Source organism: Antrostomus carolinensis, unplaced genomic scaffold (assembly GCF_000700745.2).
Source record: "Antrostomus carolinensis isolate BGI_N321 unplaced genomic scaffold, ASM70074v2 scaffold15672, whole genome shotgun sequence".
Classification (NCBI taxonomy): domain Eukaryota; kingdom Metazoa; phylum Chordata; class Aves; order Caprimulgiformes; family Caprimulgidae; genus Antrostomus; species Antrostomus carolinensis.
The window spans coordinates 28,512-50,996 of NW_010297713.1; the positions used below are offsets into that span (position 1 = coordinate 28,512).

General features: G+C 36.4%; 1 protein-coding gene across 1 annotated transcript in view; it reads left to right on the forward strand.

The window, feature by feature from the left end:
* The window catches only part of CHD9 (chromodomain helicase DNA binding protein 9), a 55,618-nt gene that overhangs the window by 27,457 nt on the left and 5,676 nt on the right, over positions 1-22,485 (forward strand). The window contains 21 exon segments of the mRNA XM_029083558.1: positions 1,393-1,588; positions 2,380-2,547; positions 3,135-3,314; positions 4,796-4,906; positions 5,579-5,775; positions 6,562-6,761; positions 7,262-7,421; positions 8,313-8,402; positions 9,408-9,511; positions 9,648-9,765; positions 10,425-10,482; positions 10,809-10,851; positions 10,999-11,221; positions 11,344-11,546; positions 11,791-12,699; positions 15,448-15,608; positions 17,679-17,951; positions 18,775-18,943; positions 19,994-20,133; positions 20,425-20,646; positions 21,442-21,570. Of these exon segments, the coding sequence (XP_028939391.1) occupies positions 1,393-1,588; positions 2,380-2,547; positions 3,135-3,314; positions 4,796-4,906; positions 5,579-5,775; positions 6,562-6,761; positions 7,262-7,421; positions 8,313-8,402; positions 9,408-9,511; positions 9,648-9,765; positions 10,425-10,482; positions 10,809-10,851; positions 10,999-11,221; positions 11,344-11,546; positions 11,791-12,699; positions 15,448-15,608; positions 17,679-17,951; positions 18,775-18,943; positions 19,994-20,133; positions 20,425-20,646; positions 21,442-21,570 (4,054 nt within the window).

Genomic DNA, 22,485 nt, shown 5'->3' on the forward strand with positions numbered 1-22,485 from the left:
GTTGCTATATGAACCTGAAAAACTATGAAAAGGCATAGTTCTGGTTGTTTTTAATAGTAATTTGTTGGAATGTACATACGGCTTTGCAGTGTGTATTTGTCAGCAAACTACATAGTAATGTAGAGTTAACGGTGAGAAAAAATAAAAGCCAGTAAAAATGTCAAGCCTTCCTCCAGTGGATACTGGAATGTATAGAGCAAATCATTAGTAGGTTATAATAATACCTCTTTTTGTGATAATTTTATATAACTTGTATGCTTCTGTGTTTTTTGTTTCATAAAGCTATCTGTTTGAACTGAGAGTTCACATTTCTTTGTTTTATTTTAACAAACTAGTTTTAACTTCATAGTACTACTTCTAATCCAGTATGGAAAATATTCCTTTTTCTGTAACAATGTCACATCTACACCAGTGTATCATATCTACAGGTAGAATCTTCTGAAATCCATAGAAGCTGAAACGTGCTTTGTGCTACTGTTTGATTAGAAATGTTAGAGTGCACACATGATTAGACTTCATACTTAACAGAATTCATGACTGTAGGAGATGGCTGCCTGCCAAAATGCCTGTGATCCTGTGGATTATCTACTGTGGCATTTTATAGCTGATTAGAAGAAAAATGGTTGTGAGGCTTTGTGACTAGTACATACACATTCAGCATCATACTACATTCACAGTGTACAGAAGTATTTGCTCCATTTTTAAGCTTTTCACTTGATTTCAGAGGTTTCATAGCAGTCTTTGTAATTATCAAAGGTAACAGAAATGACAGTTTTACTTCAGGCTTTTATATTTGCTGGTTTTAGTTTAGGAAGCCCTGGATTCATTGATGCTTTGATAAAGGCTGTTAGAGGTGCTGTCATGTCATTTTTGTTCCATTTCTCTTAATCTTGACAGAATCAATATGACAGTTCACCAAGTACTGCTTTCTGCTGATTACTTGGTTACCCCTAATATGTCCAGACAATTTGGTATATAATACAAAAGTTCTGTCCTGCTTCTGTGACCCTAGGCAGGGATCCAAGCATAACAGCATGTGAAAAACTTCTAAGTGTCCACATGGGACTTCAGGTTATGGTGTGTTTTAATGCAACTGGTTGCCATGGTACTATATGTTTCCTGGTATGTATCATTGGGTACTTGCTATAATGGACAAAGTTCAGAAGAACTTGGTTTAAAATGTTGGGTGTTTGGACTTGCTGATGTATATTAGTACTACAGATATGCAAGTTCTCTCATGATTCCTGATTATGTTACCTACTGATAATCAAAGTTAGTTTAGATCACTTTTATTCACTCTAAAGAATAAATACACAAGCAGGAGATCTGTTCTAATTCACCTTTAAATTATTTTAAAAATTGTAATAATTGTGTATCTGTGGCATTTTCCAGATACTTATATGAACGAATTGATGGGCGAGTACGAGGGAATCTCAGACAAGCTGCAATTGACCGCTTCAGCAAACCAGATTCTGATCGCTTTGTCTTCCTTCTGTGCACCAGAGCTGGTGGTTTGGGCATTAATTTGACTGCAGCAGATACGTGTATAATTTTTGATTCTGACTGGAATCCTCAAAATGATCTGCAGGTAACTTCTTTTGAGCATAATAGTGAGGCCTAAGAAGTCAAACCTGGTTGATATAAATTTGGTCACTTTGAATGTTGTCTCTGTTTGGAACATGCATGGTTTTAAAATGTTCAGGGCGGGGTTTAAAGCATATGTTTTATGTTTTTTATTGAATACTTTCTACCTGGAGAGGAGAGGTCATTTGGATTTGGCTGGGTTCTAACTTTTTCTTTTGAATGGATTACTCTTTAAAAGCACAACACAGGTAAACTAAGTCAGTGAGTTGGTGAAACCCTTAAGATACTGGTGACACTGTGAAACCAGGAGTTAGATTTTGCATACACTGACTAATACAGTTTATGGAAATAGAGCTGTTAAACTAAAACGTAATCTGTAGAAAAGGGTTAATATGTTTTAAGAAACAGTGAATTAATCAAATCTAAGAATTGGATGCTGAAATTGAATCCATTCTCAAGTCACAACTTCTTTGCCATTTGTATCTGGAGATCAGATAACTTACGAGCTAGCATGTCTTCTTATCTGGTGTTACTGCAAGAGAAATACCATTCAGTAGCATTCAGCACAGATCATTCATCTGCATTTTACTTATTACGCTGTTTTTAGAAAACTGTTCACAATGTGGAAAATGTGTGATAAAGCTTCCCCTTCCCTTTACTTAAATGTGAATTGACTTCCTTTTGAGTTCATCCTGTTGTTTTTCAGATTGTGCTACAGCAGAAACAATTTCTTAAAAGAACTTTATCTTATTCCTAGATAAGTCTAAATTCTTATTGCCGTTCTCCCTTCAAAAGGCTCAAGCCCGTTGTCACAGGATTGGTCAGAACAAAGCAGTGAAGGTCTACAGACTGATAACACGGAACTCCTATGAAAGAGAGATGTTTGACAGAGCGAGTCTGAAACTGGGACTGGATAAGGCTGTCTTACAGAGTATGAGTGGAAGAGAAAACAGTGTCGGTGGTGTATGTAGACTTATTTCTTGAAATAACTTTCCGTTTACTTCTTTTATCCTGTGGGAACTATTTTAATTTACAGAAGCTACCATTTTTCTGTCATTTGCATCTCTTATATTTTTTAATGTGGAGTAACAATATAGTTGACATAATTTTAAATGTAGTCATGTATTCTAATAAATCTTTCACTATTTCTTGCCTCTTAAGGTCCAGGGAGATAATGTAAAAGTTAAAACAAAGAGAAAATTTTATCTTTGTTTCCTTGTATCTTCTCATATTAATATGTATTACTTTAATATAAGATTATATTTACATCTACTATTAACTGGTAGTTCTTTTAAAACTTATGTTGGCCATGGTGTTGAGAATAGCTGAAATAAAAAAGATACGTACTTGTACAAATATGTACTCTAAACACGTAACAAATTATTTCAACTGTCAACTAGACTTTTCTCTTTTTAATAATCTAGATTTTAAGTTTAGAAATCACAAGGCACAGTTAGCTGGCAGAAACATTGGAATGGGAAAGAGCAATAGAAAAAACTTTGGGGAATTTTTTTTTTCATGACTGTCTAAAACCTGTTTTATTTGCTTAGATCCAACAACTCTCCAAAAAGGAAATAGAAGACTTGCTTCGAAGAGGTGCATATGGTGCCATTATGGATGAAGAAGATGAAGGCTCTAAATTCTGTGAGGAAGACATTGACCAAATTTTGCAGCGACGTACTAAAACGATCACAATTGAATCGGAGGGAAGGGGCTCCACGTTTGCCAAGGTGCAGAAGCATTGCATAAAGCTTATGCTTTTTTTAAAAAAAAAGTTATGTTTACTTGTACATGTGTGTGTGTTAGGTATGCTTTTTGGGTTCTTACATCCAGGTGTTTATATTAACGTGTGCACATAGCAAAATCAGATATGCACGTACAGGTTGAGTAAATGACAGCTGCAAAGAGCATGCTTGAGCAAAAATGAGTCATAGGTGTGTGCTGCTTTTGAAAAGGTTGGGACTTGTGTGAGGTGTAATGGATGCAGTAACCAAGAATATTAAAACGGTTTTGTTTGTAGATCCATTTCTATTCAGATATATTAGAAGCAAGGGAAAACCTATGTAAGACGGCAATTAAGATTAAAAATTGTCAGGCTTATTCTAAATATGCCTGCACATAGGATATAGTTTGAACCCTGAGCCTTTTTGGTAAGAGTTTGTAAAGCAAAATAAGAAAGCTCCTAAAATAGCAGGGGGTGGAGAATATATATATATGTACGTGGCGGGGCCTGGCAATGTAAAGTCTTAGGAGTAATAGTCTACAATAAAATTGGACTCACACTTCCTAATTATTGGTGGGTAAGAGAAAAATAGTAATATCATAGCATCCAAAAACCTATACTGGAAAATTGTATGAGCAGAACAAAAAGTAAATTTGGACTCCTTGATTTCCAAAGCATGTGCAGATATGGATATGAATATGAACAGATGCTAATTCAGGTAAATTAAAAATACATAAATAACTCAAAAAAAATCATCAAGCAGTATGACTGAGCTTGGAATATGGGTACTTCACAAATGCAGTTGTGACTATTCAAAAGAAAAAAAAAGCAAAGCAAAAAAAAATTATTTATAAATATACATTTATCTAGGCTCTCTTATATTGTGCTGATAGTGGCTTAAGTAAGAAACAGACTTCTGAAGAAGAGAGAGGAAACCAATTAGAGAACATCATCGTCATTGTCTTTTTATCAGAAGAGTTAGAAATTTTTATATTTATTTCCTCTTTTCCCAAAAGCAGTGTATCAGTTTTTTAAATGCCTTCTGAAATTAAGCTTATTCTATGCTCTCAAGCTTTGATTGTTGGTAGTTTAAACACTCCTTTGAAATTTCCCTCAAGCGAGTACTTTTGAATGAGATGAAATCCCCAAATGCTGATAAGCCTCTTCAAAAGATTCTGTTTTCTTCCATTCAAGTCATTTAGATTCAGACTTAGAAGCAGAAAAAGCTTGCTGCTTAATGTTCTTGTCTCCTGATGGTGCATAAAAGTTCATTAGATTTTTCTGATATATTATGGATCTGATTTTTAAAAATGAAGAGGGAGGAGAAATTCTGAGTTGCTTTGCACTGTAAGTAACTTGAGAAGTCTTAACAGCTGCTTGGGTGATTTTGATGAAATGAAGTTACGCAGTCTTCACAGCACTAGGGCTTTCAAACTCTACAGACTTTTGATGTATGATGTTGGTAAGATTTAGTTTTATTTATTACAGGCTAGTTTTGTTGCATCTGGAAACAGGACTGATATTTCACTAGATGATCCCAACTTCTGGCAGAAATGGGCCAAAAAGGCAGAAATAGATCTAGATGCTATCAGTGGTAGAGTAAGTACTCCTGTTTTTCTAATGCATGTTTTTTCAAATATGTGCTTGCTGTTGGATTCTGAGATAGCAGGTGCAGGATTTCTGGTGCTTTTTGATGAATATTTCAGTGAATCTGACTGTGCTGGTTAGTTTGTGCACAGTAATCAGCCTGCTGCTAGCTTTAGTATTTCCTAGCTCTCTGCTGTCCCAAAAGAGTTTGAGGATCTTTGATTTTTGTCAAAGAAAGTTTAATTGTTCCAATTGCCCTGTTTCTGTGTCTGTCCATCCTGGGCTGGAATCTGCAAAATAGCTGACATAAGAATTTTATCCATTTTATAATACTGGAGGTTGTGTCCTGTCCTTGAGGACATTCCCATGCAGTCAGTTCTAAAAAGGCTTCACTGACCCTTTTTACTCACAGACAGCAGCATAGTCTGTGTAAATATTCATCTCAGAATGAGGTACTCAGTATTGTTTATAACTAATGTGCTGGCATTGTGGTATGAAACCCATTTTTTGTTGCCTTAAATACCACAGAATATTTTTACTTCCTTTATGAGTGTTTACTCTGATATCTTTACAAAATACCCACTAATGATATTAGATAGAAATTGTTGTTCCTGAACTGAAGCCACCTGCTTAAGAAAAATTCATCAATTGTTTCTCTGATAATGTTTGTTTGAAATTCTGCAGAACAGCCTGGTTATTGATACTCCAAGAATTAGGAAACAAACACGGCCCTTTAGTGCTACAAAAGATGAGCTGGCTGAGCTGTCTGAAGTGGAGAGCGAGGGTGATGATAAACCAAAACTCCGCAGGCCTTGTGACCGTTCCAATGGATACGGAAGGACAGAGTGCTTTCGGGTGGAAAAAAACTTGCTGGTCTATGGGTATTGTATACATCCTTCTTCATTCTAGGAAGTTTTTCAGAAGTAGTGTTTTTACATGTACTAAATTGTATTTATGGAATAACGTTTAGCTATATTGGCAATAACCTGGTGTGTATATATAGAATTTATTTAGAATATGGATTTATGTGAATTTATCATGTACCCTGTATAAATCTTTCTGACAGTTTGCAGTTGAAGAAATGTTAAAGAAGAGAGGTGAAAACCTTTCTTGAAAGGAGATTATGACATTTAAAGTGGGTGCTACAGTAGTCTCTCTAAAAACTATTACATACACTAAGTGCTGCAGGCAGGCTCAAAACTTCATAAATAAATAAATATTTTAAATAAAAGTTTGGTAGGTGACTTGGTGTTCCTAATTTCAAAACATCTTGCACTTCCATGAGGTGCAAATAGGAACTGAAAATCTAACCAGTTATTTTAAGCATACTTAAATCAGCTATGTTGATTTGGAAATAAAATCTTAGGTCTTCTCTCACCCACCTCATAAGATAAACGACTGTTTGCTCATCAGTGTGAGTTCCCATTAGTTTTGTGTCTTAGAAGTCTAAAAGTCATCCATATTTTTTTTTTATAAACAGGCGAGTTTTGTTTAAAACTGTTTTAAACACATGGAGTTTTGTTGCAAATGTTACTTTCATATTTCTACTCGGTGACTTAAGCCGAAGGAAAAAAGCAGAAAGCTTAAATATTTTACAGAGAAATTCCCTTTTGGAACAGAAGCTTACAGGCTACTCAGGTGCTGATTTGTGTTTCACTTTTGACTAGGTGGGGTCGATGGAGAGAGATTTTGTCACATGGTCGCTTCAAGAGACAGCTGAATGAACAGGACGTGGAGATAATTTGCCGAGCTCTATTAGCCTATTGCCTTGTTCACTACAGAGGGGATGAGAAAATAAAAAGTTTTATATGGGATCTCATTACCCCAACAGAGGATGGGCAAACACGAGAGTTACAGAATCACCTTGGTAAGGGTTTATGTGTTTCTGCAGTTAAATAGCTCCATATATCTATACCTGTGGCACTGGGACAGAAACAGCTAAAAGGCGTCTCTGAACGTGTCCTGCTGGAAACAAGTGGAATTTATTCCAGATACACAATTCAATTGATGGGAAAAGAGTGTGTCATTTCTACTTTGCTTTATGTTTGATGGCTTACCTGAATGGATTGGTGTACTCTGCATAAGCCTTCTTTTAATTTCAGTTCATAAGAGCCTATTCTGTTTCATAGTAGGTGTCAACATGCTCTCCTTTCTTTCCCCTTCTCTTGCTTTGTCCTTGGCTGGTGAACTGTACTTCAGAGATGCTCTAAGAGACAAAAGAGAAAGCTCATATCCAGAGGCTGTGATCTTAGTATTTTTTTCTGCACTGCAGGTCACAAGACTGGTAGAGGATATAGGAACTATAAGTATCACAGGGATCTATAACCTCCATGTTGCTGTTACTGTTTTGTATTTTGAATTATACAGGTTTATCAGCCCCTGTGCCTAGAGGAAGAAAAGGAAAAAAAGTGAAGACTCAGGCTAGCACTTTTGATATACACAAAGCAGAATGGCTTCGAAAATACAATCCAGAACATCTGTTGCAAGATGAAGGATACAAAAAGCACATAAAACACCATTGCAACAAGTAAGTAGTAGCTGAAGTGTGAATGTCTTTCAGTGTTTATGTAAAGATTCTTTTTTCTTCTAATTCTTCATTGTCTTAGGAGACTTAAAAATGCTTGTGGCACTATGAAGAAACAAGTTTTAATAGTGTTAGCTTGATTAGAATAAATATTAGGAGGTGAACCAAGTACTTCACATTTAAAATAATTTCGTTATCAATTTAAAAGAAACTGTTTGTATCTGTACAGAGAAAAAGATCTTACTAGTGTGTTTGGGGAGCCTTATAGTGGCCAAAGGAAGTCACTGGGAATGTTTAGCAAAGAACCTGAATGCACTGAAGTCATTGCCCCTCAATCTTCTATGCTGTGTACCTGGCATGTTTTCTGCGCTTCTGAGAATCTGAGCTACTAGCCTCTTGAAAGATAAATCATTTTTCTGTAGCAAAATTTACCATACTGTGCTTGAAAACTTCATACAGCTGTAATCAAGAATTGAGATAAAGCTTGGAGAGGCCATTGGGGTCACACACCAAATTCTAAGTGAGAAGGAATTAAAAGGTGGTGTGGAAGATGTTCATTTTGAGCCTGCTCAGTTCTTTCTACGGGACTCTTCTAAGTAGGAAAAGGGGAACAGCAGTTTATTCTTAGCAGTATTTTATGAAGTGAGGAGTGTTCTGCTGGCCCTGCTCTTTGTCTAGGATTTGAAAGAATTTTTGCAGTGAAGAGATTTATAAAAGTGATTGCAATAAAAGGTGTTAGGTGATGTGAATTGACCTTGTGACTGAAGGAAGTATGTTTCAGGAAAATAACTTGAAAGCTTTGTGATATTACAAAAGACTAAACAAAACCATACCACCCACAACTGTGGAAAGCTTTGAGTGCTAATGTTCGTATTGCTTTTTTCCTTTGTCTAGGGTCTTGCTTCGAGTAAGAATGCTGTATTACTTAAAACAAGAAGTCATTGGTAATGAATTCCAAAAGGTGTTTGATGGAATTGATGCCAGGTGAACTATAGAGAGGTTTTTTTGCTTGTTTATTTTAAATGTAAACTATCAAATGAAAATTCAGATATCTTCCTAGACCTAAATACGAAATGTTAAAACCAAACATTTGTATCCTTAGACTGTGAGAAAAATGTTTTGTTTACTAAACACTTAGTATCATGTGACATGAGGAAGTGCTGATTTCCTATTTATGAGTCGAGCTATAGAAAGTAAAATTATTTAAGTCAAATGAGACTGAAAAAGTGAATGAAGGATAGAATTATATACTTTACATTCTAATTGGCAGCATTTTCCTGCCTCTATGCACACTTTTGGTTATTTGCTGCATATTCCATTTTTTTTTTAAGTGGAAGTATTGCCATTTGGAAGTTCTTGAACTCACTGCTACAGGAGCTTGTGGTGGATAGAAAGTTCTAACTTGATGCAGAAAGCTGCTATAAACATTTGTGGAAGAACAGTCCATCCCAAAGCAGATAATCCTTGGTTTGCTAAGCTTTGTAAGCACAGACTGCTAGGAGTTGGCACAGTTTACTGAGAGTAAATACATGTTGTGTGCTGGTTCTGTTTTCATATTCTTTCCCTGTTACTGTTCTGTCAAATACAAAATATCAAGCTGTCTGAGTGTTTTGTATTGCTATTTTTAGGGTCTTAGTGAAAGCAGAGGGGAAAAATTATATGCCTTAGTTTCTTTAGGTTATCAAAATTATTCCTGATGATAAATTAACATTGTATTATGTAGCTTTTGTAACTCTTAGTAGCATAACCATCCACATGTTAACTGATACTTGCTCTTAAATACCAAATAAATATTTCAATCCTAGGAAACTTTGCAACCTTCAAAATAACCTTTGAATTAGTTTATTGGACACTGAATGTTGTGTATGTGTGTTTGAAGAGAGAAGTTTAAAAATCCCACGTAATTATAAATGTACAAAGAGAAAATAAAAATGCATTTCTTCCTCTGAATATTACTGACGTTGGTGTGCTGTTGGTGATTCTCCTTAGTGAAATTGATGTTTGGGTCCCTGAGCCAGATCACTCTGAAGTCCCTGCTGAGTGGTGGGATGCAGATGCAGATAAATCACTTCTAATTGGAGTTTTTAAACATGGTGAGTAATACACATGACTACATATGTACTTCCCCACCCCTCAGTGTAAACACCCCACACTCAGGGGGTTTTTTTATAGCTTACTTTGAAAGTTGAATTTGTGTCACTTTTCCTTTTTTTTTTCCCTCCTTTACAGGTTATGAAAAATACAACACTATCAGAGCAGACCCAGCACTGTGCTTCTTGGAAAGGGTTGGCAAGCCAGATGAAAAAGCAGTTGCTGCCGAACAGAGAGCAAATGATTATATTGATGGGTATGGGGATGAATGTTTTGGGGCCTTAGAGGAAATGAGACCAGATCTATATGTTGTACTTTATTCTCTTCTTAACTGGTTTTATACTAGTTTGATGTCACTGTTGTGACGAATACTACTTTGATTTTACTCCCACAGAGTAAAAAAGAGTTAGGAGCAGTGTCACAGAACCGTTGAGGTTTGGGATTTCACCATTAAAGGAAAGATGCAGCAGTCTGTTGTTAACAAGGGCTCTACCTTGTGTTGCTGCATGAGAAATACGGCTTAAACTGAAGCACAAAAGCCTTCAGAGGCAGAGTGCTACAGACTATTTAACTTGATTTCAGGTTAGTCAGCTTGGTATATTAGTCTTGTGTAGCTAACCAGTGACCCCAGTAGATCAGTTTGAGTATCACTGATAATTGCTGAAAGAGAGCTGCTTTTATTCATTGCCTCATCAGTGAGGTTAGCAGCTGTGGTGGTAAAGAACATCTTTCAATGAGGTAGTGAATTGGGGAGGATTCACAACAAAGCTGCCATGAAATATTTTCCTCGTTTCAAATAGAAAATTAAATACAGTATGTCTAAATACATTTAAATAAATTTTTCTTAATTAAAAAGTGTGTAAGGACTTCTAAAATGTTACTAAGATGAGTTCTTTTGTGTTAACATTTTAACAGGGATGTAGAAGATCCAGAATATAAACCAGCACCAGCAATGTTTAAAGATGACATAGAGGTATAGTAGGCTCCTATTAATGGCTTCTTTTAACAGACTTAAAATGTAACACTTCCACCTTTTCGTTGAGCAAATTATTACATTTTTCTATATTTCTCTAAATTGATAGAACTTATTCTGTGTATTTCTGTGCAGTTGTGTGGGCAAGGGGGAATGGGAGGGAGTTGTTGTATAATTCTGCTTTATGCCTTGTTAGCCATTTATCCAAAATATATGTTCCTCCTGCCCTTTGTCATATTCATAAATTGTCTGCAAGATGTAAGTTAAACCTAAATCTCTGAAGAGGGCTGCATTCTTAATTTTGCTTCACTTCTGTTTTTCTACAGGATGACGTTTCATCCCCAGGTGATCTAGTAATAGCAGATGGAGGTAAATACATAAAACTTCAAATCTGAGCCCTGTTTTGAATTGATTCTCCTGACTCAGCTAAAATGTATTTAGATTGCCTAGCATAGGATCACAGGCACCAGCAATAATTAACTTCTTTATTTTTCCTGTGTCTTTGTTTTAACATAGATGGACAAATGATGGAAGGAGACAAAATCTATTGGCCTACTCAGTCTGCCTTAACAACACGTCTTCGCCGCCTAATAACAGCTTATCAACGAACAAGTAAAAATAGGCAGGCCCAGCAGATCCAGCCAGCATTCCCAGTACAAACTAGTATTGGGATGCAGCCTCCATATGAAGAAGCTGCTCTAAATCCAAAGATGGCTGCTAAGATTGAAAGACAGCAAAGGTATGTGTAGCATGCAAATATGCATTTTTAATACACCTTTTATAAAAAATATTGAAGAAATAATAATAGCTAGCGTGAGAAATAGTGAAGAAAATGACGGAGTTTTCTGCTTCCTGCTCAAGGTGGACAAGAAGAGAAGAAGCTGACTTTTACAGAGTTGTGTCCACATTTGGAGTGGTGTTTGATCCTGAAAGGGGACGATTTGATTGGACCAAGTTTAGAGCAATGGCTAGACTGCATAAGAAAACTGATGAGAGCTTAGAGAAGTACTTGTATGCATTTATGTCAATGTGCCGGAGAGTCTGTCGTCTCCCCTCAAAAGAAGGTGAGTGTATATATTTTCATTTTCCATTTTAATTTCTGTTGCTAGTGCATATCTTGAAAAGGTTTTTCTTTCCCGTGTTCAAAATCAAAATGGGGGAGAAGGAAACGAGGAAAGATGTTAAATGTAAAATTGAAAGCTTATAATGAGGAGACATATATTAGCTGATTAAAACCATCTTCTTCTCTTAGTGATTTGCAGTGGCGGTTTTTTGCCAGATTCTCATCTTTGTTTTGTTTTAATACAGAACTGGTAGACCCAAGCATTTTTATCCAACCCATTACAGAGGAGCGTGCTTCTCGGACATTGTATCGCATTGAACTCCTAAGGAAAGTGCGAGAACAGGCTCTTAGACACCCACAGTTGTTTGAACGATTAAAACTATGCCAGCCAAACCCAGACTTACCTGTCTGGTGGGAGTGTGGGACTCATGACAGGGATTTACTTATTGGAGCTGCTAAACATGGAGTTAGCAGGACTGATTATCATATTCTTCGTGATCCTGAACTCTCATTTATGTCTGCCCAGAGGAACTATAATCAAAATAAAGTGGCGCTCTCAAGGACTTCTACTCCGCTCTTGCATCAGTACCAGATGGCATTATCTGCTTCTCCTCTTACACCTCAGTCAAGATTGTCAGATGCTAAAGTCAATGCTTTTGAGGACACAAAAACTAAAAATGAAAATTTGAAAGAGGACCCACAGTCTTCTGAAGACGAATCTATGTCTACAGAGGAGACACAGACAATAATGAAATCTGAACCTTTGAGTCCAAAAAATGGCACACCAATTCAAAATACAGACCACAAACCTAGTGTGAAGGCTGAAACAGACAGGCGCATGGTGGCAGCAAGGACAGAGCCTCTAACTCCAAACCCAGCTTCCAAAAAACAGAGAGTCAGGAAAAGAGGATCTGACTCTAGCTCTGACTCGGACTCTGACTCAGACAGATCATCCTGTTCTTCCAGGTCATCTTCTTCATCCTCTTCATCTTCCTCATCTTGTTCACACTCTCGTTCAGGCTCTAGCTCTTCATCATCTTCATCTTGTTCTTCAGCATCTTCGTCGTCCTCCTCCTCATCCTCATCGTCATCATCGTCGTCATCATCATCGTCTGAAGAGAGTGATAGTGATGAAGAGGAGGCACAAAAACGTGGTATGTGTGTAGTCTTATTTCTGCCATATAGCTCTTAAACTGAACAAGTTTATTCTTAATGGAAAAATGTCTAAAAAAGGATAATAAATCCCACAAAAGTAAACTTAAACATATTTACCTGTTTCTTGAAGTGAATTGTAAGAATTTCAGGGGTACAGCATTTTTTTTGTTTCCTATCAGTGCCTTGGATGAGGTACATAGGATTTGTTGTCTGATTCCCTAAGTAAGCTTACTGTGCATGTGGTTCCCATGTGGAAGGGGAGTTGAATGGCCAATGTTCTCTGGAAATATCTTGTGTGTGTATTCCCTACTTTTTCTTCCTAAATACAGAGATTCTTTTGGTTTCCTTGTTTGTTTTTTCCACTCTTGCTCACCTGTCTTTGTAGCTTCCTCATTGTGCTTTAATTAAATATGGAAGCTGCCTTCTGTCCAAGCTATAGAGCCATGTCAGCTGCTTCTCCTTGTAAACTGGAGGTGGCCAAGCAAAAATGTGTACCTGCTTGGAAAAGACTGAGGCGATTGTAGAGTATGGGACCAACTAACAGACACCTTTGAAAGCTTCACAGCAGAAGCAGAAACCTCTGATCAGTGAAGTAATTTAAAATTTTTAATAAACTGACCAATCATAGTTTAATACAGTCCTTTTCTGTTAGTATGATGTGTCCTCTACCCTTGCCCCATTGAAACTCAGAATGTGAAAAGATTTCTTGACTGTGTGATAACAAATTGTAATAGAGAAAGGAAGAGGATGAAGTTAGGCAATGGGATTATAGCATAAATAAATAAGCTATTTTTTTCCCCAGTACTTCAGGGAAAAAGGCATTGTGTTAGTCAGATGGATTCTTTTGTCTGTGGAAATGACGAATGGAAACCATAGGGTTAATTTACTGGCAAAGTGATTACTGGGCAAGTCAAATACCACTTAAACAAAATGATTAAGATGCTGCTGCCTGTAGCAGTGGAACATTTTCAGAGGAAACAGTTGTATGCAAACATTAAAACAGTGAGAGAAAAGGAATGCTTATATAAAATAAATATTTAGGTCTAGATGGTGGATACTGTAACATGTGCTACAAGTCCAAATATTAGGCTTGCTTTCTGCCAGCTCAGTCTGTTTAGGCGAGTAGTTGTGCCATCCTCAGATTACAAAATCTCGTAAATCAGCCTTTCTTTTTGTGGCTATTTTACTGGAAGTTGGTATTGAAAAGATGGGTAAATGCTCAAAAATTCTGATAACTTCATCTGCATTTTAATTTTAAGCCCAAGTGTTATTTCATATGTTGTACAACCTTTGGCATGCTTTTCACATTTGAAACATCTCTTAAGGGAGAGATAAATTGTATCAGATGACTCGATACGTGACTATTTTTAAGGACAAATGTGAGTTTTTTGTAGAATTGTCCCTTGATACTTTTACTTGTTGTGCTGATATAGTATTTACCTTTTCAAGCAGCACCTTTATTTTTTTTTTTACTTTTTTAAAAAAAATTTTGGACTTTCCCCATGTCATAGTGAAGCCACTGTTGTCTGGATGGAGGCAAAAGTAAAATAATAATAATAATAATGAGAGAAGTGTAAGAAAGAAGACACACTGGAAAGATACTAGGAAAAAATTGTCTGTGATTAAAATTTTTAAAATTAAATGATGCAGACACATGTGCATTCTACCCAGTAAATTAAATGGGGCATTTTTTTAAAGTAATATCCCAGTAGACAGACAACTTTCATTTCAGTTTAATTCTGTAGTTTTGTTAAAGGAATTTTCAGTCAGTCTGTGGGTAACTCTAGGTTTGCTTTATTGACAACTCAAGAGTTGGGCCATCACCTCAGTGAGTGGCAGAGGCTTGCAAAAGTCAGGCTCTATATTTATGCTAAATTGAACATTATACAATAGGTATTCTTCTCAAAGTTCTTGGTGTTTTCCCACGAACCCTCAATTCCAAATTCTTATTATTTAAAATCCTATTAAAAATCCATAGTGATTCTTCAAACTTGGATGCTTATTATCATCTCATCTCAGTTCCTCTTCAGAAGCTGCAGTTTGCTGTTCTCATTCTGGGCACTGTGTTCACTGATCTTCTTGAATAATCTTCTTGTCTGCTCACCTTGGCACTTTTAAGAAAAGCCTACATAGTCACATCTAACTTATACTTACTCTAAGTTAATCACTTATCTTCTATAATTATTATGTCCTAAACTCTGTTATTCCTGTTGGTTCAGCTGGATTAGGTTTTTAAACCAATCATGGAGGGGCCTATACAAAAGGGACAAATGAAAAGCAGCATGGTGTATGGTTTATAAGAATTGGTTATATTATTTCATAGCACCTGTTTATAATTTTTCATCTTACCTATAATACTTCTATTAATCAATATCATTTCACTTATAAACATTTTCTCAGAGAGTCTTTTCCTTTTACAGTTTAGTGCATGTTGTCTTACAAAAGAAATATGTTAAAATAAGTAAAGACTGTATCAGATTACTCTGAAGCATGTCTGTGTTCAAATAGCTAAATGTTTGACATGTTAAGCTCTTGAAATGTTAACAGGAGTATGTGTGGAATTTACATGCCTAGAAAATATCAGCAGTCATCATGGAAAACCTAACAGATGAATTCTGCAGTTTAACTTTGTGTTTGGAGTTTCTCTGAACGTTTTTCTGTGTGTTGTTTACCTGAACCTCTTACAATGAGAGTTTAACTTCTTTACGACATCAAATAATATTAGTGGTTTGGGGTTTTTTTAGCAGAAGGAACGCCGCATATAAAAGCATATGATGAAGAGAGTGTAGCTTCTCTGAGTACAACACAAGATGAGACTCAAGACAGTTTCCAGATGAACAATGGGACACCAAACTCCACTTATCTCCTACAAGGTGGATACATGTTGGCTGCATCCTACTGGCCAAAGGCAAGTTTGTAATACTACTTGGAAAACCATAGTTGTAAGGAAAGGTGGGCTGTGACGTTACTATTCAGTTAAATAAGTTCAAACAAAACCACTGAGTTGTGGGGAGATGTGGGGGGAACCCACAGTTTTGTTCGTGGTAAATCATAGTAAAAGTATCACAAAGCATTTTATACATCAGTTCTGTAGCTATATCTATAAAAGAATGTTCACATAGGAAAGAAAACTTTAAAGGAAGCATATTTAAAATTAACATGAGATAATTTATCAGATATTTGAATGATCTTAAGTCAGTGAGAGGAATTGTTGAGAGTAGTCCAAGAGAATGTAAAAAATGAAACAAAGCAAGAAATCAGTTAAGCTAAATATTAGAAAAATTTAATAGTTGTAGGACTCCTTCAGCTACATTGCAAAATCCTGAGTCATGTTAAAGTGCAGACTGGCTCAAGCACTGGTGTAATACAACTTTTACATTAAAATTAAACTATGATTCTGTATGTGAATTACTGAAATTACTGAAATTCTAAAGTATACTTTCAGAAGACAATAACACTAAGTGACTGGAAGTTAATCTTGTTTGAAATAAGTAGTGAATATTTTTAAGCTCTTTGGGCATATCTAAATCTCTCTGGCTATGACAGCTTGGAAGACCTCAGAGCGGTTTCTTACACTTTCAATTACTAGCTTACTAAAAAGATGAAGCAAAAATTGAATTGCTGAAATGCCTGTTCACTACATAAACTTTAACTGTGTTATATTTTTGATAGGTTTCTTTCCTGATATTTAAGGAAAATGAGACTGACTTAGCCATATTCTGGGTCTGAAAAGTCTGCTTTTATAGTTAGTGTTACACTTACAGGTTTTAGTGTGTCACAGATTTTTTAAGCGTAGGAAAGCCCACATGATGTTAACTTTTGTGACAGATTTTTGATGTTTATATTTTTCAATAGTTCTAAAGAGATTGTAGTATTTTTTAGCATGTTTACTGTGTTGCTAGGCATATGCTTTATCAAAAAAACCCACTCTGGCATTTTAATAAAAACCATAATTTTAGAATTTCCTTCTGTGGAACAGGCATGAGTTGCAAATCAGCTTGAAAATTCAGAGGTAGATCACAAGCTTGTAATGAAGGAAGAGTTTAAAGGTCAGGCAGTTGAGGAAGGTCTGAAAAGGAAGGCAATGCAGGAGACAAAAATGGTGTCGAAACAGGGAAAATAGATGTAGGATCTGGAGGAGCTTTTAGTTGTTGTTATATTTACTCCTGGAAGATGCATTTAAATCTAAACACTGCTTTTTATAATTTTTGAACGTTTGAGAAGGGGAGCATAGCTTCAGTGTCACAGGTGCTTGGCAGATAATGAGAAATGACATTCAGAGTGTACAAAATCAGACTTCTTTTAAATACAGGGGAGGGTCTTGAACTTGGCGAAAAATGTTTGCTTACAGAACAGGTAATTCTAGCTTCACATTTTTATTTACAAATAACTGCATTCTGAAAGCATCAGAAAACTTGGTAGTTTCTGGAGTCTACATGTTCTCGGGTGACTCAAGATCTATATATTATGCAGGTGCATGAAGTCAGATTGTGTTGGGCATCTTAAGAATGTGAATAAGGAATAATATGCTTTCAAAAGCTAAAATGAGACATGAATAAAAGTCTGTAGATTTAGTTTGATAAGTGCTGTTTGCTGGATATGTTATGGTGCTGCCCACAGATTCAGACTCTGCTACCAATGAGTCAAAGCCACATCTGCAAATAACGCTTTGGTAGTTAGCATATCTTTAATATAAAAATCAGTGAGAGAATGTGTTTCAAGCATTGGCAGGCCCCAAACCTTGTATGAAAGAGATTGTATATTTGTTTACAGCTAGTGAAATTAAGTAGAGGTGACTTTCACAAAATTTTACAGGGCATCTGTACAAATCCAGGAACTTGGAAATCTTTTAGGTCCGAGTCCAGTAATTAACAATTTTGTCATATCTCTTCATTTTAGAATTAGAAGATAAGACATAAATGTCATGTGTACAGTGTTGGTAAGCATTCCTGATACAAAAATATTTTCTCTTTTTTAGGATCGAGTTATGATTAATCGACTTGATAGTATTTGTCAAACAGTGTTGAAAGGTAAATGGCCTACAGCAAGAAGGAGCTATGACAGCAATACGGTGGCATCTTTCTACACAACCAAACTTCTGGACAGCCCCGGTGCAGCTGCAGATTACAGTGAGCCCAGTGCACCAACACCCCCTCTTGCAGGTGTTAAAGAAGAATATGATCAGTCACCACAGATGTCAAAGGTGAAGAAGCATGTACGAGAAAAGGAGTTTACAGTGAAAATCAATGACGTATGTTTATTTTTATTGCCCTAGGACCTGATTGCGATTGCGGTGTGCGGCATGCTTTACCTGCAAGTGGCTGCCTGCTCTCACTCTCACTTCCTTCATACACTTGTTTGTGGGTATTTGGGTCTGCTGCTTCTGGGCATTGAGTGTTTGGTTTTGGGGTTTGGTTTCTTGGAGGGGTTTGTAGGGGTTTTTTTGTTTGCATACACCACTGGAAGGAATCGTTTTTAGTTCTCTCTCTGAATTGCAATTTTGCCATTCTGGTGCTTCCCCAGACAGCCTATTTTATGCTGTTTCTAAGAGATCTGGTTAGTACAAAAAAAGTATTTCTGTTGTTTGGCTATTTTTTTTGGCTTTTTTTTTTTTACATTTTGGCATGTCCCATCCAGCAAGCGCTTTATTATTTTGTGGCCTTTTGGAGGGTTACAGGTAAATTTGTCAGTTTAAATGCAGACTAGAAACTTCAAATGTTTTTCTTATCTGTAGTTTGAGACCTGTTAGTAGCACATTAAAATGTATGATAATTTTCTCTTGTAATTGGGCTTGGCATTTCTTTATGAGTAGATTAGGGAGCTAGACAGCTGTTCAGTGTCTGGATTTTTCAGTTGAGATAGTAGATAATTTAAAATTTGTTCATAGAAGCAATTCCATTAAATCTCTGTTCAGATTTTTTTTTTACATTTGTGGCAAGACTTGTTTTAAGGTCTAATGCAACATTTTAATTCTTCCTCAACTCTTCTGGAGTAAGTGTTTGTGAGAATCCTGATTATGAAGTAGTCATTCTGCTCCAGAAGAGACTCTTCTAACCCTGGGATTTATTTAACAGGAAGGTGGTTTGAAATTGACTTTTCAGAAGCAGGGACTGTCTCAGAAAAGGCCATTTGAAAGTGAGGAAGGTGCATTGGGACAGCAGCAATACCTGGCTCGGCTACGTGAACTCCAGAATGCTTCAGAAACCAGCCTTGTCAACTTCCCAAAATCACTTCCCGAATCAGGTACATAACATGTCAGAGAGCAGAAGAGTTAGTAATAAGTCTTATCTTCTAGGTTCTTCTGTTGATCTCCACGTTTAGGGCAGTGGAGAGGGATGTTTGCAATGTTCCTTGTTCTAAACTGCAGTCTGGAGGAATTCTCTCCAGGGTGTTAGGGAAAGTGGGCACCTAAGTTGAGGTGTGAGGTTGAACTGCATGTATACTCTCTCACAGTGTCAGTTATGGTAATGTTCACTTACTAGAAGGATACCATTATATGTTATAAACACCCCCACAAGAAGATTATGAAGTTCGTTGCTGTAAACTGACAGTAGACACTTTAAATATGAACTGCTTGTGGCTAGTTTGTAAGTAAAGATGAAGAGTTCCAGATATATGCCTGTGTTAATTTGCACTCTTCATCTGCTTTCCTGTGTCTCATGTCAAGAAACAGTGGAGAACAATAGTCCAGAACTAATTTTTGGCTTATAGCCAAAAACTTATAGATTATTTTCATAAAAAATAACAGAAGGTGTACACTGACAAATAAAAATGAGCCTAAAATAAGCAGTTAAAATTTGGATTAAAATATTTTAAACTATTAGAATTGGGTGCTTGATTTAGGCCAGCTTCTGATTAAATGACTGTGATTCACTGAGATTACATACATACGCACGTGAGAACGTTGCCTTTAAAAAAAATACTACCCTTCACTTGCATTTTGCAAGTTCTTTTGCAACATACCACTAAGGACTTGTTATAAATGTTTGTTTAGGGATGTCTGCATCTGAGTGTGTGTGATGTTAGCAGTTTTTAACAGCTCTCCTCCCTGTACAGATTTATTTGGATGGGGTAGAGGGCAGTAATAGGAAATTTCCATGGTAGAGTGGCTTTTCAGAGCCTGATAGTAAGTGTTTTAAAGTCCTAAATTGATAGGCAATTTCTGTTGGACATTACATGTAGAAATTACATGCATTTGCACTATTTCAAGTAATTTCCTTTTTTTATTCAGACATGTTTCTTGTTATAAACAGCTCAAGCATCTGACACTAATTTTACTGCATCATTAATTAGGTACTTCCAGTCACTTAACAGCCAGTGCCAATGGAGTCATAGTTGACAGTCAGCCTGTTGTCAAAAAGAGGAGGGGAAGAAGGAAGAATGTGGAGGGAGTTGATGTCCTCTTTATAAATAGAAATAAACAGCCTAATCATGTAAGTAAACTTGATTCTGTATCCAAAAATAAGGTCCAAATTACTGTTAATCCCTTAACTGAGCATAACTAGCAGCACTTTCTGACAACCTTTCCTGTAACATCTGTTACAGGACCTGATTGTACAGTGACTTAAAAGGAACTATCTTTATGGCAGGAGTAGTCTTCGCTGAGTCCTTGAGTGTGTACATAATTGTCTGCAGGACTGTGCCCTTCACTGTATCATACATGAAATAATTATGATGGTTTGTTTTCCATGGAGGACTTAGTCAAATGTTTTTAATTTCTCCAGGTTAATCCAGGTATTAACTCCTGTCAAGTTGCTGCAGGAATAAACCCAGCACTCCCTTACACGCAGTCCCAAGGCATGCTTGATGCAGAGAGTCCGGTTCCTGTTATTAACCTAAAAGATGGAACGAGGCTTGCAGGTGATGATGCCCCAAAAAGAAAAGATTTAGAAAGGTGGCTTAAAGAACACCCTGGATACGTTGAAGATTCAGGAGCTTGTATTCCTGTGAGTATCCTTCCAGTTCTTTTTAGCTAAATAGTAAAACATTTCTCATAAAGTGCATTTGAATTAGTATCCTATGTTACATGGAATTATTCTGTCTTTGTTCTTCTGTTTTGCTTAGGAAAAGGAAAATATCTGTTTCTTCTTACATAATTTGAGTTCCACAAGCCTGTCTTTTCCCTCACAAATGTAATTGCCAAGGAAAGCAATACTAAACAAAAATATTTGATCTTGGTCTAATTTCACCTAGGATTAAAAAATTATCTAAGATAAGGAAACTCATGTTACCATGATACTGATAATGGGAGCTGAAAATGTGTAACAGCGTATTTAGTGATGTGCAAGCGGTTTAAAGACATTACTGTGGGATGTATCTCATACCTACATTACAGTGCTGTGTGTGGGTATGAGCTTCTCATTTTACCTCTGAATTTGAGATGTGCTAATGTTGAACAGAATGTAAGAAAATCGTATTTATGACATCCAGAATAGCAACCTTGTTTCTCCATAAAGATGTTGTAATATAAAATATTAGTAATATTCCTAATGGTTATAGCACTGTTGAAAACTGAAAAATCATTAAAATAAAGCAATGGGTAGAGGCATCAGAGAGAGGGTTTAGTGCTGTGTACTGGGCTGCTGCTTATATGGTTGTGATTAGTAAATTAGTATGGTTGCAGAAGTACTTCTGAAATTGAAGATGACTTCAAGTGAATTCAGTAGAATACACAGATGCCTTACCATTTCTTAAAACAGTTATATCCAAAAGATAATTGGTTTTTAATTCTTTTATAACAGAGGATGCAGTTGCACGATGGGAGGCCCAAACAAAAAAGACACCGTTGTCGAAACCCTAATAAACTGGACGTTAATAGTTTGACTGGTGAAGAACGTGTTCAGCTCATCAATAGAAGAAACGCAAGAAAGGTATTCAGATTACTGTTCCCGTTCCCATGTTCCCCAAATGAAGTTACCTCAACTCAAATATTACACTTGCTAAATACTGTGTACAAATGAAAGAGTTTTGTTCTAAGGCTTTGGCACAGAGCAAGAAAGTCAATTACAATCTTCTACTAAATTTTCTGCAACTATAAAAATATGTAAGGTATGGCTACAAACTTACCCTGTGGTTTATGTTCAGATAGCATTGAGCACTCTGTATTGCAGTATTTGTGCCACTGACTAATACAGAGGCACGACCACTGAAATACATGCTGTTTTCATCACAGTAGCAACATTCTTACAAGTTCTAAATTTTGTGTACATCTCACTGCTGCTTTTGACATGATTAAAATTATATTGGTAGTACATCCTGCATAGAAACTTGTCCATTGGAATTGATTAAATCCTGTGTGCTGGATTATTTTGCTTTTTGCTTTTTTCAGTTATCTCTGGCTTTTGACCTTTGTGGTTCACCAGTATATATACACTGCATATCATGTGGCTAGGTTAAATGGTAGTGTAAGAGGGGAACAAAAGTAGAAGGGGGGTTCTTGTATACAGTCCCAGCAGTGGAGGATGGGAGACTAAGTGCTGTGTTCAAATTTTTAGACAGATGATTAAAGTTTGGTAAAGGCATAATACATATGAGTAGGCTTTGGGGAAGGCTAAAAGGCAATGTTTGAGCAGAGCATGCAGAACATTACTGTTGTTTATTGAACAAATTTGGACAGATATGTGGGATGGTGTCTTCAAATGTCAGTGTGGTACCAGAGCAGCAGTCCAGTGGGAGTCTTTGAGGTATTGCGTCAATGTATGGAGCATTTTCTCTTGTGATACTGCTGGCTTTTCTTTTTGTTAGGAAGCAATTGCAAGGAAAGCAGGAATTTTTTTTATGCTGCT